Source organism: Prinia subflava, chromosome 1 (assembly GCF_021018805.1).
Source record: "Prinia subflava isolate CZ2003 ecotype Zambia chromosome 1, Cam_Psub_1.2, whole genome shotgun sequence".
Classification (NCBI taxonomy): Eukaryota; Metazoa; Chordata; class Aves; order Passeriformes; family Cisticolidae; genus Prinia; species Prinia subflava.
The window spans coordinates 134,708,548-134,727,703 of record NC_086247.1 but is presented as its reverse complement, the minus strand read 5'-3'; the positions used below and the strand labels follow the sequence as shown (position 1 = coordinate 134,727,703).

Here is a 19,156-nt window from a genome sequence, read left to right as displayed (position 1 = left end):
AGATTTTTCTTTTGCTTCTGCGTCTTGGAACACTAAAAGAATCAATTAAAATCCCTTTCTAATGCAAAATTACAGAAATATTCAAGTCATCATTTCTCAAATAATGGACAAAAATTATGATTCCCAAACTTAAAGAATCTGGATTTGATTAAACATTTTATTAACGTACTGGAATTTGAACTGTACAAAAGTAAAATGAATTCATAGTTATAATTATCAATCTCTTTCTGCACCAACAGAAATGACATAAGACTATATATCATTATGGTTTACTTACTTATGAATTCCATTTTTAATATAATTTTTCTTTCTGAACATAATTGTTTCAATAAGAATTATTCTGTGATGAGTTATTAATTCATACTGCAAATACTATGGTATCATGGCATGCTTCCAGATTTTATAATAAATCTTTAGGCAAAGAGTTACAATCACTGTTGATCCTGCTTTGTGTTTATGTTTTCAAGGAGCTACACAATTTCTTCATGTCTTCTGCCGCTACACCGTAGAGAGGATTTGGAAAAGAAGTAGCATTCACATTTTCATTAAATGGATTCTAAAAGAAAAAAGAATGAAATTTAACATCCAAGTGATTCAAATAATTTTTTAAAATGCACTTACAAATGGCTATAGATTCATTATAGAAGCAACATATTAAAGAAAACTATGAAATCCCTAAACATTTTTAGACTCAGCTGAATAAGGTTTGCATAGCTCGAGCAAAACAATTACTTAACCACATGCACTTGATCAGGTCATTTAACCTACTTCTGCATCTGTTTCCACATTTTTTTTCCCTTGTCTCCAGAGCCTTTGCTCTAATATACATTTAGTATTAATTTAGGCAATCTGTGTACAATAGTGAAATTGCAATGGGCCACTAATTCTGGTACCTGACATTGTAATTTCCTTTTATTCAAGGAAATGGTTATAATTTCCTTGAATGAAAAATGTATGAGAAAATAGGTAATATGAACCCCTCAGGTAAGAATTTCAGTAATTCTAAACATTTTCTTCAGCATCTGCCCAGACTGAAACTTATTGAATTACTGTACCATGTAAGAAGTAGTTGTGATGAGCAACACTACTAGAATTGTTATTATGAGGTCCTTGCCTACACATTCAGCCCTGGTCATCTTTCTCAGATTTCCAGAGGTGCTAACAGTACAAGCAGCAATACACCATTGACTTTAAGTGACATTTTTACTTTTCCTCTACAAATGAATTTCCTTTACTAGCCCAACACACATCGTAGGAATATATGATTACATACCTCATGCCATGGAGAAACACTGATTTGAACAGCAGATGAGGGGGCATAACCAGGAGACTATAAAAAGAAAAAAACTGCGTCAGAATATTTCTAGAGAGCTGGAAATAACATATTCTGCCATGTGGCACCTGGGTAACACATTCTATGGATCCAAAATTACGAGGCAATATTATGAGCAAGTGTAGCTATGCTAAACCCACATGATTTTGGTGTTCAGAAAGGTTCAGAACTGTTCTTTATGAAGCTCAGAGACTCCCATGAGGGCATAACTTGTGAGTATTCAGCTGGAGACAAGAGCTTTTGCTCACATTTTGTCACCTATTTTGATTGATGATGCGCCATTCAAATTTAAGTCTCATCAGACTTGGAGAAAACTCATAATGCTTGTTTTCTTTTTAAAAGAAGAATTAGTGTAAACATGTATTTTCCCAGTCTTAGAGAAAATAGAGGAAATTCTGGTACATGGCTGGACTTCAATCACAATGCCTGGGGCTGTCTTCCATGAAAATGTCTCTCCTGACTCTGTGTGTCTGTTTTCCAACTTGCTATTAAATGAAGCCTGTCAGGAATCTATTTTAACTAAAATAAAAATGTCCTGATGAATTGGACATGATTGTGATGGGAATGTTTCCAACTTGGAGCTCTCACAAACTCCAACCTATAAGTGAATTCATTTGATCTAATGTCTCCAAAATATGGTGATAGGACCTTTTTACAGAAAGTAAATGACATGTCATAGTTAATCCTATTCAGAGCTGCAATGGAACCTTATATTATTGACTGTGCAAAGGACAAGGGAGTTTTATTTTCTATTTCAAACCAAACGTAGCTCTTTCAATGCTAATAAGGGTAGTATCAAAATGAGAGCAGGAAGTATATTTAAAATGTATTTTTTGGCTTTTTTTTCTTTTTACTCCAAAAGTTTTTGTCTATATTATTTTTAATTATAAACAAAACATCAGAGATACCTTCATTTTAATTCAATCATTTATTTCTTGTTAAGTGTAAGACATTAATTTTAGTTATCATTGTAATTTGATAATTAAATCTTGCCTTTAATTATTCTGCGGCAATATGTTCACTTTTGTAAATATATATTATTCAAAAATTTATTTGTTACTCTATCAGTCTCTTAATTCTAATCAGCAAATGCTACTAGGGACATGTGTGGCCAATTGCTTGTTTAGCGTCAAGGTGAATTTTACAGTGATGGGCATTGTGATCTATGTTTAAGGTACTGGGAAGGATTATGAACTGTTTTATTAAAGTTAAGTGACTGTGCAAAGGCAACTTCATTGCCAAATCATGCATTTTGTGTTTTTGTTGTTGATGTCTGTTGTTGTGTGTTTGCTTTGTTGGATGCTTTTCTGGGGGGGTCGTTTGCTTGTTTGTTTTCCAAATACAAAAGGAGAAAAGACCCAGTGAGCTTATTCTTATCTATGTGTGGGTAAATATTTAATACAAAACACCTTTTTTCCTCCAAATCATCAGCCCATAGTCATAATAATTATAAACAGTGAGATGTTGTCAAAACTGAGCTGATTTCAAATATTAATATGCTTTGAAAATGCACTGGAATGCATCTGAATGATCTGAGTACTGAGTCAATTTTTAATTCTCATTTCTTTAATCAACTAGCATTCATTGAAGGATTACATTCTTTTAATGGAAAACCATTTGAGGACTACAACCTCACATTTTTCTGAATACATAGAGGCAGCTTACCTTTACTTTCCCAGATGAGCTAAGGTCTTTGTACAATGGATTGGCAAATGAAGAAATAGCAGTTTCATGCACTTTCCTTGAGAAGTCAAACAAAACAAAAAAAAAAAAGGAAAAATCTTACTATATCACACAGATCATCAGAGAACCAAACATTAAAGTTAAAAAGACTTGAGTCCAAAAAAAAAAAGGTAGCTAAATACATTTACCACTGAGCCATACTAAAATTAATGAAATTAAACCAATATTTTGGATAATTAATGTCTAGGTTAAAATAATAATTTTTCATGTTTCTTCTAAAAATATATATGCTTCTGGATGTGCATAGAACTACTTAGTATCTTTAAAATGCAGGTGCTATAAAATGCTATACTAAATATATTAAATAAAACATGAGATTACCTTAAAAGTTGCATTCCTATAATTTGTTTCCATGGGATGATATCATGTTCTTTATATGTTTTGCTATCACACTGACAATTCAGTGATTAACATGGTCTTAGGCTCCAAGTTCAAGATCACCTTAGTTATTTAATTGTTATAAGTACTCCATTTTTCCAATGAATTGGGAAAGAACTTGCATTTTGGGTCAAAATAATCAACATCAGTTTTAAAGCTACACAAGCTATCCATACCTTTTGCTACAAAGTCAGGAATAAATAATCACTTGAGGTATTGAAATGCAAATTTTTCATTAATTAATACAATGCCTTAAACAATTTACAATAGATTAATGGGACAAATATTGCTATTTATGGATTTCATCTCCATTACCTCATCTGGAGCTTTAAAGGTATACTTTCTTGATAGAGGTCTTCACATATTCCATATCTTTTTGGAAGCACTTATGACCTGCGCAGTTAATCATATTTATTCTGCAAAAGCAGAATGGGTGTGGAACTTCTGCCTAGATCTAAATTTTCCTCCCATATAGATGACCAGTTGTTAATATTCCACAATGCTTGAAATCACAGAATCATGGAATTGTTTATTTTGGAAGAGAACTCTAAGATCACCAAGTCCAAACTTTGACTGATCACCACCAGTCAGCTGGACTAAGTGCCATGTCCAGCCCCTTCCACCTCTAGGTTTGGTAACTCCACCTCCATTGGCAGTCTGTTCCAATGCTTAAAAACCCTTTTGGTGAATAAATTCTTCCTGATGTCCAGCCTGAAGTCCCCTGGCACAGCGTGAGGCCAGGCCCTCTTGTCCTGTCACTTATTGCCCGGAGAAGGGACTGAGCCCTACCTGCCCACAACCTCCTCCCTCAGGTGGTTGTAGAGAGCAGTGAGGTCTCCCCCAAACCCCCTCTTCTACAGGTGAAACCCTTCCTGTTCCCTCAATTGCTCCTCACGGGACTTAATCTCTAGGCCCTTCAGCAGCTTGGTTGCTCTGGGCTCTCTCCAACACTTTAATGTCTTTGTTGTAGTGAGAAGTCCAGAATCACCAAAGGTGTTCCAATACTATATAAAAAGCAACAGATATATTAGTTAAAATTATTGAAGAATGATGCAGAAGCTAATCTTTGCTTTTGAAGAGATGCATTTGGTGTTTTTATCCACAGTTTTTATGATTAAAAGCATATGCCTTGTGTGCATAGGGATCTTCATGTACATTATTCTAAGACAAAAATTTCCCTAAAGCTTCCCATCAGTCTTGATGATGGAGAAATAAATTTTGCTGTGTTCAGAAGTGTTTCTGTTGCAAGCTGCTCCTACAGGGGCTTGAAGCCGTGACTCCCCATAATCTGATAGACAGGCTCTGTGTTCCTGTGGTAGGCAGGACTGAGGGGACAGGAGCTGTCACAGGAGCACAGCCCACAGAGATGTTGGGGAGAGAAGCTCTTCCTCGGTGGGAACCACAGAGGAGACACACTGAATGATTTCTGTTGCAAACAGCTAAAACCAGGATGGCTGCTTGGGAAGAAGACACAAGTAAGGCACAGAAATATTCTACCTTATGAATTAAATCAGTGCAAGAAACGAAGTTTGGGTTTTAGACTAAACCAGACATCTCTCCCTAAAATTTTCCACAAGAAGACTGTCAGAAAGTAATTGCTTCTAATGCCAGTCTCATAATTTATTTTGATTACCTGACACAACAATGGGGAGAGCTGAATATTTGAACCTTTTATTTTTTTCATTTGATCTAATCTTAACTGTAATAAACCATGATATTTTGATTCATTTAGTTTGGTTAGTGAAGCAATGACAGATTATTTATATGCCTACTAAGTGTATATTTGCATGCCAGTCCTCCTGAATAAAGTCCAGAAAATATGTACAAAAATTATTATTTACTCTAAAATGAAAGCATGGCTCACAAAATCTGAGGCCAGAAGCAAACTCAGATGAGAAGTTCTTAAGGAGTTTGGCTCTGCTTCTAAACTAATGCCCAAAGTGCCAGACTTGCATGCCTTAATTTTGGTGCCTCATTTAGACATCACAAACCAACTGTATGGCCTAAAAGCGTGACACAGAATTGAGCAAATCAGTTCTGCTTAGAGTCAGTTAAGACACTTCCAAAGGGCAACCCAAGTCACACAGTTCCCAGTGTGAACCACCCTTACTGTGCCAATAGCAAGTGGTAAGGGCAGGGATAGGTCTGATTCTCTTCCATCCCTCCACTAAACTTGAGCAGATTGTGCAGGACACGTTCACAGCTTACTTGGGCAAGAACAGGTTGAGTACTTAGGTCTGTCCTGAGGGCAGGAGGGTGCTGAACACAGATCTCCAGCTTCCTCTGCAAGGAGAACTAACTAGAAGGACCCTGTGCCAAACTGGGGGCACCAAACAGAGATCTGGCCAGGGGCTGGCCAAGTTCTTCAACAACGTTTGTGGTTGCTGTGCTTAGTGCTGAAATTGGTCCTGTCTATGTCTCAAGCAAGAAAATTGAGTCCAGCAGATTTCAGGTGTCCTCCCACTCTAGATCTGAATCATGAAAAGCACATGTATTGGTCACTGAATCTTAGAGATAATGGGAATTTTATGGCCCAAAATATGGGCACTGCTTGAATTTATGCACCACAAACTTAGGTGGAAAATGAACTTTCTTAAGTTCTCGTCTGTTCTCAGGAACATTTTTGCCAAAGCAGGGCTTTGAAAATTACTTTGAATATACTACCTTATGTAACTTAGGTTACACATACATACAACATATATAAACACACAGATGCATACATATAAATATGTTTATATATATAAAAAATGTTCATATATATGTTTACCTCCTGTTTGTGAATGCAGGAAGAAATTCTTTCTAAGGGATATCAATAGATAGCCTTAAAATTTTTGAAATATTGTCAAATTACTTAAAAGACCTTAAAGAAAATGCCGGTGAAAATTTAATTAAATTTTGTTTACACAAATGCCGTAATCTATCAATTGGATGAGGTAGTAACTGCAGTAAAAAAGGTAAAAAAAAAAAAAGGTAAAAAAATATTAAAATATGTGTGTAAGGTAGTTTAAAGAGAACTGTGTTTTCTTACATAACCAGAAACACCACAATAGGAAAGAAGAGAATTAATCATCCTAGGCTGAGGTAACATGGGGCATAACTCTGCTAAGCTCATCTGCATTCTTTAGAAGCAAAAACTACTGCCTTGTCAGAGATTTCTCCACTACAATTTCACAAAGACAGGAAGAAGTTGTATGCTCCACAAAATACCCACCAGTGTATAAACAGACTGCTGAGTAACATTATTCTTGTTAATGGAAAATTAATGTATCTAGGTTTCATTTGTTTGGATACAAGAGCTCATAATTTTTGTACTTTTCAATCTACCTTTCAAAGAAAAAATAAATCTTTCATACAGAACAGAGATTTTTGGGAAATACAGTACTGGAGAAATGCTTAGCATCTGATCCCTGATAACAATGACAAAATCCTAGTGGACCAAAGATTTAATTACAATTAGGATACTAATTAAAATAATCCCTTAAAAGAATTTTTATAGGTGTGCTAAAGTTTCAGTTTTTAACAGAAACTAAAACTCAGGATCTCAATTTTGAAAGCATATTTAAAATCTCTTCAACCAAATTTAGGTTTGCTGAAGTAGGCTATATTTTGCACATCCCATGAAAGAAATAGGAGGCATGATGCAAGGAGAGAAGACTTTCCAAAAGCTGCATCAAAAATAACTTACAGGTCACTTGGATGTTTGCTTCGACTGTTAATATGCTGTATGGATTTCCTAAGCCTGTACTTTGTAACTTTTGAGTCACTTTAGGGAATTTATTTTTCTAAATCACTTCTTTGCAACTTTCATCTTCTTAATCTTGAAGGCTGCAGACTACAGAGACTGGCTCTGTCTCAGGTTGTTTCCTCTTGTTTCTATGCAATCATTCCTATGTGTGGTGATCATCAGCTGTACACTTCAGAAAAACTGAAAACTTCTGACCACAGTACTCATCCTTCAGAACAAAGATATTCTACAGAGCAATGAACAGGTTTGGATAGCAGCATTAAACTAGTATAACAATTCCCAAACAAGTTATGGCTGATGCTTCCAAATTTTGGTTTACTTTTTCCCAGAAAACTGCACATTTTTCTCCTATTATACATGAACTGTATCTGTCTCTGTTCCAGTTCACAAGCTGAAAACGATTCAATAAATGTCATTATACTGTCATTCTGTTTATCTCTTTGGGATATAGGAACAGAGGCACAGCCAGCAATGACCTCTGGCAGCCCTTCAGATCTGTTTGGAGAGCTTCCCTTGGAATACACCACCCGTTCCTCCACACCAGACCTCCAGAAGGGTATGGCCTAATTGCAGAAAGTCTGGCAACAGAAACTGGGAATCATCAGAATTGTAAGTAAACCTTAACTATGGAGAAAGGCAGAAGCAGCGAGCTTGTTTAATCTGAAGAAAGCAGCATGACAACTGCCTTCAAGAACAGAAAAAGCTTTCTGCAAGGAGGAAGGGAATGATCTGTTATTGCCCATGGTGAATAGGCATGAACTTAAATGGTAAACAGACATATCAGCAGCTGGAAAATAACTTTCTAACAGCAAACTTCTTTCTACCCAAGGTACCAGTATAGCCTGAGGATGCCATCAAATTCGTGTTGCTAGAGGTTTTTAAATGCAAACTCAGGAGTGATACAACTGAGTCTGTGATGTGGCAGGATGAAAAATGGCCTCTGTGGGCCCTTTCTTCTCGTGATTTTCTATCATTTTAAAATGCTTTCTCAGAACACCTCAGCTTTTCACTCTTGTGCTTGTGTGGCAAGATATATTGCTATATGCTTTGGAAAATGTAATGTTCTGTTTTTGTTTAGATTGACAGGACTGATAATAGCTGTGGTTCATGGGCCTTGCAGCGGATGGCACAGTTCAAGAACAAGAAAGAAACAAACTGAAATGATCCAGGGATGTTGACTGTTTTGGAGGCAATAGCAAAAAGGGCATAGCTTGGCTGGACAGAAAGTCACTTACTTCTCATACTCTGACATTTCAAATTACGATGAAGTGTTAGAAGGCAGCTGCAACAGAATGGAAGCTAAAATGAAGCTTTGCTTCTTTTTGGTCAACAAGGACAGATGTCACAGATGGAGTGGAGCAACTGGCAGCCTTCCCTTCTGGATTAGGGAACATCATCTCTACAGTGCAAACAGGAATGAGAGGAACTCACAAGCTCTCCTGAACTGGGGTTTCTCTACAAAAGTTTTACATATCCCCAGCTGGGGACTGGGAAGTGTCTGGCATATCTGAATGCTGTCATGGTGATGAAGTACACTGCTGCCAAGCCGTGTAAGGCTGCTTTTGTCCATTAGGAAGAAAACTTGCATGATGACTTCCAGTAACTCCCACTCAGTAACTGCAGTGTTTAAAGCCTGCACATCAGAAAATAAATTCTGCAAAGGAGGAGATAGCAAAGGGGAAGAGGGGCATCCATGGTGGGCTGAACGGAAGGTCTAAGGCACTATTAATGTTTCCATAGAAGAAGAGGGACAAATGTGACTCAGGTTAGTGACTGCTGTTAGTGACAAATTTCTGTCTGGCAATCACCTGACGGGTCCCCAGCCTATCCCCACTGCCCTTACCTGGTTTTCTGATTAAAAAAAAATTAGCTCTATTCGACTCCTTAGCTTCTCCAACTCCTGTGTACATTCCTATATTATTTCCACTGAAACTTAGATGGACCTGCACACCATTTTAAGATGTCATGGGAACTAACACCGACAACTCCTAATGTGCCTCTAGAGAACCATCTGCCAGTGCCTGCATGGGTGGGTCTATACAGTAAAGCAAGGGGACACCAATGGAAATTACATAAAAATAGCTAGCAAAAGAATTTATCAAAAGGTAGTAAATAGTTTCAAGTGTGTGAAAGCTTCCCTAGAGTTGCTCTTAACGACTTTAAGAAAACAACATTGCTCAGGAGGGCTAAAAGCAGACACGCATGAAAATTAACTGTAGGACAGTATCATTTATGTGCCTGTAAAATCCTCTCATTCGTCAAAGCCCTTAAAAAAAATCAGGAGTAAAATCTCATGCCTCTGTGTGGTGCTGTCACATTGAACATTTCACAGACTGATGCAAATGCAAGTCACTTCTTATTATAAAGCCTTATCCTAAAGATCCAAACTTCAGTATATTAACAATGGCTGCATGTTGACTAGTCACTTCTGATTACTGATTAAGCAGTTCAGGAATAACTTGCCTTAATTTACTACTATGTTTCCAACTGTGATTTTTGTATACCAAATCATGGTAGTCACTAGGTAGCTGAAGGGGAAGAGCCTGGATGAACTTATCTTCTGAAATTCAAAGTTTCAGATTTTATTGTTTTCAAAATTTCAAACAAATTGATATGTATTAGCTAGATTATTTCTTAGCAAGATGCCTATAAAAGCATTTTAATTTACATGTTAATTTGACTGTGATTAAAAACAAGGAAAATAAAAATTTTTATTTTATTTTGGGCAAAATGATTCGACAATATCAGTTTCTAATAGACAAAATCCGTAGTCACAAAAATATCATCATAACTTACCTTTCTGGAAGCTTTAATGAAAACAATCAAGACCAGAATAAGCTTTGTTTTGTACCTTGTCTAATCCTCTCTTTGACAGCTCTGATTCTCTGCATCTAAGGGCTGTAGTATATTCTTAGAGCCATACTAAGAAGATCCTCATTCACCCCTGTCTTGTACCTGATAGGGCCATATTGCTTAGCATCATATTGCAACAGGGCACAAAAAAGGCTTTTTTGTTTTTTTTTTTTTTTAACATATATAATTACAAGAAAAGAAAAATATTCCTTAATTACGCATATGTGGGTAAAAGAGATTTAAATGTCAGTGCAGTAACCTTTAAGCAGACATTTATGAATGAAAAAGGTAGGAGGGAGTGTTGAGTGAGAGCACAGAAGTAGTCTAAGAAACAATGATATGTTTTAAATTAAAACATTATCAAAACATGTTTTGAGAAATTGAACTTTTTTTTCAAAGATAACTATTGAAATGACAAAAAAGAAAAATCCAGCAGCTCTTACAAGGCAAGTAATCTTGCACTTCAGAAGTGCTTTTGCATATGTATGCCTTAGCAGGTTGTATTAACGTGAATGAATTAAATCTTAAAGCCCCATGAAATCAGATAAGGAAATGTTATTCCCGCTTTACAGAAGAGGAAGGAGATGTAAGGAAAGTGGATGAAGCTGTGCACTCAGTTAACAGAAGCACAACCAATAGAGGCTTCTGCTTCAACATTTTCCTTCTGTGTCCACAGACAGCTCTGCCTGTCAGGGGAACATGCAGAGATAGGAGATGCCAGCAGCAATAATGTCAGGACAGGAGTCTGCACAGTTTAGTAGATACTTTGGGAGATAACAACATCCCCAAAGAGAGGAAAGTCTGTAGCAGAGAACAAGTCTAAAGGAAAAGAGACAGCTTTGAAGATGAATTCTGGAGAAGAAAATGAAGGGTGAGGAAAATCTAACAACACAAAAATGGACAAGGAAATGTGCAACAGGAATTGCTGAAAGGTGGGGACAGTGCTAGGATCTAGCAGAATAAATTGAGAGATAGGCAGAGACGTAATACAGAAGTTTGAGTAAAATAAACAGAAAAAACCCCTTAAATTAGGAGAAGAGAAGAGAAAAAGCAGAGATTATCAGAGGAGAGAAAGAGCAGAAATTATCAGAGGGATAACAGGAAGGGCTTGTAAATATATCTGTGAAATAGTGAATTGTCAGTTGAAGGCATATCCTTCAACATATCCTGAATTTTATAATTTAAGAATACTCATACAACCCACAATCAGAACATTCTAGGCAAAGCCACTGCTCATTGTTTCCAGACTGGGGTTCACTAAGGTCAGCATTTGTTGCAAAGTTACGTTTTCTGCTTATCGTTGCACATGGGGACAGACTGTGGGGAGATTTAAAAGTTGAAACCAATGAACCTGGGCAGCTGGCCACTGCTCTGTGCCACATTTGTGTCTGCTATATGCAAAATAAAAGTTTCACTTACGTTTCTGGCAGTTTCTTCTTCAAAAGAAAATACAAGGCAGCAGCTGTAATTTTAATCAGTAAGAAACCGATACCAAATCCAATCCAAATATCTGCAAAATCAGGGCAATCACAGACAGAAATAAGCAAAATGAAAGACTCAAAGAATGAATTGAAAGATATTACTTTCTTTTACAGACCTACCATTTTGTAGGAGACTGGAAGCTGGAGGCTGAAGAGGCTTAGCACTTTTGTGGCAACGGTTTCCTTTCCATCCTTTTCCACATCTGGGAATAAAAGAAGAACTTTTGAAGAAAGGAGGAGAAAGGATCATAAACTCATTATAACTGATGAGCACAGAGGAAATGCCAAAGTTCTGAGCACTTTTGCCAGTGACTAAAGCTTATCCAGGAATCACAAGAGCAGCATCAAAGTTAATATAATGGAATCTAAATGAGAAATACACAAAGCAAACTAAGAACAGAGAAAAAAAAATGAAACTAAGTTCAAAGATTAGAATTGGCTTCCTTGTCCATTATGCCATCATATCATTCTCTCACAGTAAAAGAAATTTTACTTTTTTTAACATAAATTCCTTACATAAACTCCATGTATCCCCCATGTGAGGGTTAAATACATTTCTGAGTTGAGGAACTGGGACCCTAATATAGAGAAAGACACAGAATTAGAATATGAAAAAGATGTTCTTCTCTCGTCAACTAATTTACTTCTCTTGTTTTTCTTTTTCTTTTTTTGTTTTTGTTTTTTGTTTTTGTTTTTGTTTTTGTTTTTGGTGTGTTTGTTTGTTTGTTTGTTTTTTAATGATACCTCTCCAACAAATACCTTGTCAAAACCAAAGCTACACTTGACTGCAGCCATGTAAAATTATTCCAAAGTTTCTGTTTGGTAAAATCCAGTCTTAATTTGATGTGACCAAAATATAAAATATCTGACACAAGCTTTGCTGTTCTGATTTACACTTGTTGCTTATTGGTTAATCACGTTCACCAAAAAGGTCTATATCATTTGTCACTTTAATTTGCCTCTTGCTAATTTTGTCTACTTGCTTTTATTGTGGCTTTCTCTCTCCATCAGAGGGAAGGGACCCAGGACACCTAGGTGAAGGTCCTGTGTTTGCTGAGACTCATGCAGTCTGGGGAACCTCAAACTGGCTGCAGAATAAAGGGGGATGGCCACATACTGACATCTTAATTTCAGGCACCCCACATGGTGTCTGAAGCCTTTCCTGAGTGCATTAATGGAATGATTTCTACCAGCTTTCCAATTATGTACATGGCTGGTGATTTATGAGCTTCATAAATTTTAAACTTTTTTTAGAAGGAAGTATCAGAAAGAAGTGATGGTAGTAGTCCAGTTTCAGTCCTACTAATGTCAAGTGCAGCGAAAATTTGTTTCACTTATGATTTCTTTCTTTACAGTTTCACAAACTATTAATGTGTGCTGGAATGCATATTGAGATTCTTTCTAACTCTTAATGCCATGATGTTTTTATATAGTCACCATTTTTTAAGATGTAATTTTGAAATTGTAGTTTCTTCTGCTTAAGTATATAGAATGGAGCCTTACATATACACAATTAAAATTTATATTGATGTTCTTTAATTTGAACATGTGAGAGAGGATTCATGCTATTTGCCGTAATTTAGCACAAGGTGTTGCCCACGTGCCTTACCCTAGCAGCTGCACACTGAGTTACCAAGGCAGTTCAGAGGGACAGGAGTACCTCATTTTCCCAGAAAGTGACCTAAGAGTGGTGGATGCAGAGGGAGGAGTGGTGGGGTGATAGGAGCGGCAAGAGTCTGTAGCTGCAATGATAATTAGAACCCTTGAAGGATCAGGGCATGTCAGAAACCAGATCAATACCCCAATTTCCGACATGACAGGAGGGTGACTTCACTGAAGACCAAAGGAGACTGATGCACGTTTTGTTGCAATTCAGTGACTGAAAAATTCTGGGCAGAGATTATTCCAGAAAGGAAGTGCCAGCCCAACTCAAACACAGTGGGCACAGAGACATTTTATTTAACCCATTTACACCACAGATGGGTTTTCTGTGGTTAAAGGGTTATCTTGCTCAAGGTTAGTAATTCATATACTAATGAGTACTAGCTTTAGAAACTGGAGCCAGTAGCATATTCTGACATGCTCACTCTAAGGAAAAAATGGTATAATTTCAGCTGACAGCTCTGGCTGAGCTGGAGACCCATTGTATTCATGACTGAAAATACCTGGTCTCTTCAATTCTCCTTCTTTTTCAGCATACTACAAAAAATCATGTTATTCATAAGCTGCTCTTTTATGCAGACTGATGATCTTATAAAAATGTCAAATTGCAGCTGGGCTTATACCAAGCTCTGTGGATCCATGTAGAAACATTACAATCTGATGGTAATCACCCATCAAAAGAATTTTTTGATTGCTCTCAATTGTATAATTTCCTTTCTCCCTGTCTGCCAGATATTTGGTTGAATTAGATATGCTTTTAACCAAAATTGGCCTCTTTCTCCTCACTGCAGAACTTACTTGACTGTAAAGAAAGAACAAGAAAACAGATTTGCAGCTGTGTACAAGCACTGCTCAGAGTGGCAATGAGAGGTGCCATTTGCTGGTTTGGAGGCACCAGTTCATAACTCACCTCAGAGCTGCAAAGAGGCAGTTCTCATAAAGCAGGTGTGTTTACTGGTAGGACTATAGGAAAGTTCTACTACACACAAATATCTAAATATATCTTTATATACTGTTTTACCATTTATTGATGGAGTATTTCCACATATTCGTGCTATGCCTGAATTGTGGGTAAAAAAGTTAGGCATCTTTTAGCTTATCTTCATATACACAGGTTTTATGATCAACTACTCGCTCCTGTGGCTTGGCCACTCATCCCTCGTCAAATCTCTGAATGCTACGTGGCATATACCACTTAGGAATCTGATTTTAGAATGTCAAGGTGTAATTTTGGCCAGTGAAACGATTTTCCACTGCGTCCATCTAGGTTGTTACCATAAGTGTCACTGATGTTGGTTGGGAAAAAAAAAGGGAAAAAATGGATTAAGATAGAGCAAATATAATATCTCTGGAACTTGGTAATTTATAAGGACAAATTCAAAAACAAATAGATGGGGAAAATGTTGTAAAGCATGAAGCATGAGGACTGTTTTATTGGTAGAGGAAGGAGTCAAGGCAAAAAAGATGAAGATAGCAAAGACACCATAGCTAATCCTTAAAGACCAGGATGAAAAAGGAGTGCTAAACAACAAAAAAACCTAAATGCGAGTGCATAAGTTGGTTAAGTACTCCCACATGTATCTTCACACATTAATTTATTTTTTAAACTATTTTTAACGATTAGTTGTTTCTAACTCTGACAGGGGATCTTAGCCATCATCTCTGCCATGAGGTAAAATGTAAGACTGTCAGAAATATCTGGGTTATAATTTGGAGATCCATTCAACCCTTTATAAGATTTCTTTTTCATTACTAACAAAATTCCATCAAGTAAAAACAAACAAACAAACAAAAAAAGACAAGAGAAAGTAAAAGTTACAGCTAGTTTAGAAGCCTGCAACTTTCAGTGAGGCTCCAAGAAAAACATGGGAAAATTGCTCATTAACATCCTTGGTTCTCAGCTGATACAAACATTGGCTCTGGCTTTTAATGAAGCCAAGCATTTCTGTCCCAGAATAGAGGGAAACTTGTCTTAAATATTCAAAACAATCTTGTTTCATAGGTGTCTTGCAGGATTTTGTTCCTTTTATATCTATCATCTCTAGAAATTCTAGCTGACTACAGTGATAGGTGTGGTAGAGAAATCACTCTGTAACTTGAGAAGACAGGATAGAATGAGATTTCTGCCACCAATATCTGCCAATAACTTAGATTAGAAAAGAAGAGAAGACAAAAATTCAAGACCATGAAGGTAAATAAAGTATAAATGATTTTTATCAAACTACTCCAGTTATTTCACTCTACTACAAAGCTGAGGGATACTTTCAAAACAAACAAATATTTTAGGCATGGTTTTCCATAGGATAGTTGGAGGTTTAGCTAAGAAATGCAGAATGACAATCTTTTACATGTTTGAAAATGCTTTTACAGGTTTGAATATTACTTTATATTTAACAAAATCCAGGAATTATTGCAGGTGATGACCAACCAATCAAACTATTAGAAGATTAGAAGCTATGCAAAATTCATACGACAAAACCCAGAACCTATCATCCTAAAAGGATGAGACACATGTGCCCCCTTCTCTGAGTCTGACTCTCTGTGACCTTCTGCCTGTGCAGTCCTTTGCAGCTGTGTTAGCTGGGTGTTGAAATTATGTTCTTCTCATCTAGTGACATTTCCTGTAGGCTTCACACTGTCCCATGCATGAAGTATTAGGCAGTTGATGAAAAACTGGAAGAGTCCCTCTTTTCATTGAGGAATAAAATAAAAATATAAGGGGGGAAAAAAGGTGGCAAGAACAATCTTGGTAGTAGTTTACAGTGATTTTGAGGAGATGGATGAGGTTTCCCCAGGAGTTTGTACTGAGGATGCAAAATACACAATTCTATGCTTTTGCAATCACAAAAAAATAGTCTCAACCCTCAGACTTGGTCCTTTGACTGTTACTGGAAAATTGTATCAGTGAATAACAGTAATAATACCAGGAATCTTCATAGGAAATCAAGTCAAACTTCACCTCTGTACTGTGAAATCCTTGAGACAATCAATCCTGAAGGGAACTTTAATTACTCTAACATCACCAGGTCAGAGCAGCCTTTGCATGCACCTAAGAGATGACTCCCTTGAAGTTCAGATAATGAAGGAAAACACTCTTAACTACCCATCCACTGCTGAGCATGGACTGCACTTCTGGGAGGCTGATAAGTTGCTTCTTCAAAGTCACGACTACTTTTCTCTCTAATGAGAACAGCCAGGGATGCACCAATGCTGTTGTGGTGTAAGGGCCTCAAGGAGTACAGATCAAGCATGTCTTCTGGGCTATGAGCTAAATCTTCACTAGCAGGGTAATGGGATTTTTGAAGAGCTTCCTTAATAATCCTCTTCTGCTATTTTATTTTTAAGACCGACAATTTTGAAAAGACTCTGAATTTATCTCTTGAGCCATGAAGCTGAAATTCCACATTATTTATGTACAATTAATTTCCTTGGACTAATGACATCTTGGCTAATTAGCAGCACCACATTTTACAAAAGTCTTAAGCTTATCTGAGATACAGATATAGCCATTGCAATCCATTCAGACAGGAAACTCCTCCTAGTTGAAACAGGAGGAGCAGAAGAGAAAGACAGATGAAATAGCACTTGAATACTTCCATCCCAGTGCACATCCTAATCCATCCTGCCTGACAAAACGTCTTCTGCTATTAGCAAGTTCTTATAGAAAAGTCACCCTGGAAGGGAGAATGTTAACCCTTCAGATTTGTTTCCAGGATTTCCAACTCATTATTCCCTAGATACATATTGGTAATGCAGAGGAAAGGACTTAGCATTGCCTGTGTTGCTGCATCCTGTGCCTGCAGTTGTGGCTCATCCCACTCGGAAGGAAAATAAAAACCAGACAAAGTGTCTGTTGTTTTGGATGTTCAGTCAGGGCAGGTTTAATTTACAAGAACATGTCTGGCTAAGACACTGCTTCATTTCAGAATGTCAAAGCACACCTCCTTTTCCTATTTTTATCTGAAAAATTTGTTATACAGAAAATCTAATCTGTTATACCTTGTTCACTTTCGGAATGACCAAAAGTTATTCAGCCAACTATTTAGAGTACATAGTATTAATAGTATGTAGATTAAGGCAGTGTTATGTGGGTGATTGTAACTCTCTATTCCTCTGAACATGACTGTACATTTTGCAATTTCCATTAGAGAATGTTTTTACAAACATACTACAATGCAGTGAGCCAGTACCTGCTGTGTGAGCTCAGGTTTGCCATTGCCATATTCCTGATGCATTTTCTGTTTACACTACATTCCGTGGGGAGCATTGCACACGAGTGCTGGCATTGTCTGGGGCTGTGCCATGCATGCCTACGTGCTGGACAGCTGCTGCATGGCAGTGCTGGCTGCTCCAGGAGGGTGTCAGATGGTTCAGGGAAACAACTCACCAAAACCACAACTCTGGTTCCTTGCAGGAAACAGAATTTGCATCTCTTTGCTGTATCAGTGCAGAAGTTTCTCTGCTCACTCATCTTTGCAACCAATATTATCAAACACAGCTTCACTAGACTGTGATGAGAACATCAACTCTTCATTCCATTCTGAAGGAAGAAGCAAACTCTTCTTCAGCAAAGTAGTTATCTTTTTGCACACATACTCCAAAAATTCTCAGAGGCTGTAAACTCCCAGGAGCACAGCAAGGAGCAAGGAACAAGAAAGGAACAAGAACTGCCCATAAATGGTCATAAAAGAAAGCTGACTAAACTTCTGAATAAAATTACATAATGTGAGCATGTGGGGTAACAAAGGCCTGGAATTTGACCTAGACATGGCTTCTATTCTGAAAACTGTTAAAATTCATAAGTGACAAATACAAATGAATCAACATGAAGGAGAGCAATATGAGGTATAAACAGATTCTAAAAGAACTGTAAGTACTCTGAGAAAAGATCTATGCATCCTTATGGATTATTCAAGGAAAGAAATGGCTCACTTTGTATCATAAAAGTATGCAGTATGCATAACAAGCAAGGTAGAAGACTTTAGAGATTACAGTGATTAAAGTCATATGGCAGACTGAAAAGATCAGATTTAATTTACACAGAAGATGAGTGGGAGCAGATATGCTGAAGGTAAACAAAATGATATATGGTAAATGGAAGAAAAATCGTGTTTGCTGTCTATCTTCTAGAACATTCAATCAAACTGAAAGGAAATATATCTTAAACTAATAATAAGGCACCTATTTGTCACACAGTTCTTAACTGACCTGAGGGAGTCCTTGGCCCACAGCAAGTCTTAAAAGCCAAGAACTTAATGATATGTAGTAAAGAGAGCTCCTTAAATCAGAGAATGAAACTCTTTAGAGATTGCAGAGCTCAATGCGATAACTGATGGCAATTTGCAAGAAAATTCATGTATTGGCATCATTATCTTTTACATGTATCTTTTCTCCAGTGTGTGTTGGGAGCTGCTCCCGGGTCCCTCCCATGACACACTGATTACTCATTGCTCTTACAGCCACAATGACAGGTTCTAATTACAGCCCGAGTTGAATAGGAGAACTGGTACAAGAAGGGACGGGGTCAGTGTATCTAATTGCTTTTTATAGAGATACACAATGAAACTATGGTAACCAGTTTAAAGGTTTACAGGGGGACTTAATTTTTGTAATATTAAGCACCTGAAAAGGGAGGTACCTAGGGACAGTTTGGACAAACAGTCTATGTGAGAAAAAGAGACCAATCCTCACTGGGTCCTTTACCATTGTCTCTAAGTGTCACAATGAATAATTTTGACTAAATTGGTACGTTTGGCTTTTTCACAGCTAGGCAAGAGGAAGAACACCCTAATGTTTGCTGTGAAATGTTGAAACAGAAAATAAGGAACTACTGGTTTTAGAATGAAGACGACATTTGTATCATGGACAGCTTGTTGATGACTTCCTGTTGGGTGCAGGCAAACCCTTTATTACGTGGGGAAGGGTAAATTCTTTCTCTAATACCTGTCATTTTGAGAAGAC

At 37.1% G+C, this 19,156-nt stretch overlaps 1 protein-coding gene across 1 annotated transcript in view; it reads right to left on the bottom strand.

Annotated features, from left to right (window-relative positions):
- Nucleotides 1-296: 296 nt before the first annotated feature.
- MALRD1 (MAM and LDL receptor class A domain containing 1) overlaps nt 297-19,156 on the bottom strand; it is a 230,822-nt gene continuing 211,962 nt past the window's right edge. Inside the window, exons 36-40 of the mRNA XM_063413520.1 lie at nt 11,654-11,736; nt 11,472-11,562; nt 2,999-3,074; nt 1,274-1,330; nt 297-556 (exon numbers count right to left, since the gene is read on the bottom strand). Coding sequence (XP_063269590.1) covers nt 455-556; nt 1,274-1,330; nt 2,999-3,074; nt 11,472-11,562; nt 11,654-11,736 — 409 coding nt within the window. The 3' untranslated portion in view covers nt 297-454. The remainder of the gene's footprint in view (nt 557-1,273; nt 1,331-2,998; nt 3,075-11,471; nt 11,563-11,653; nt 11,737-19,156) is intronic.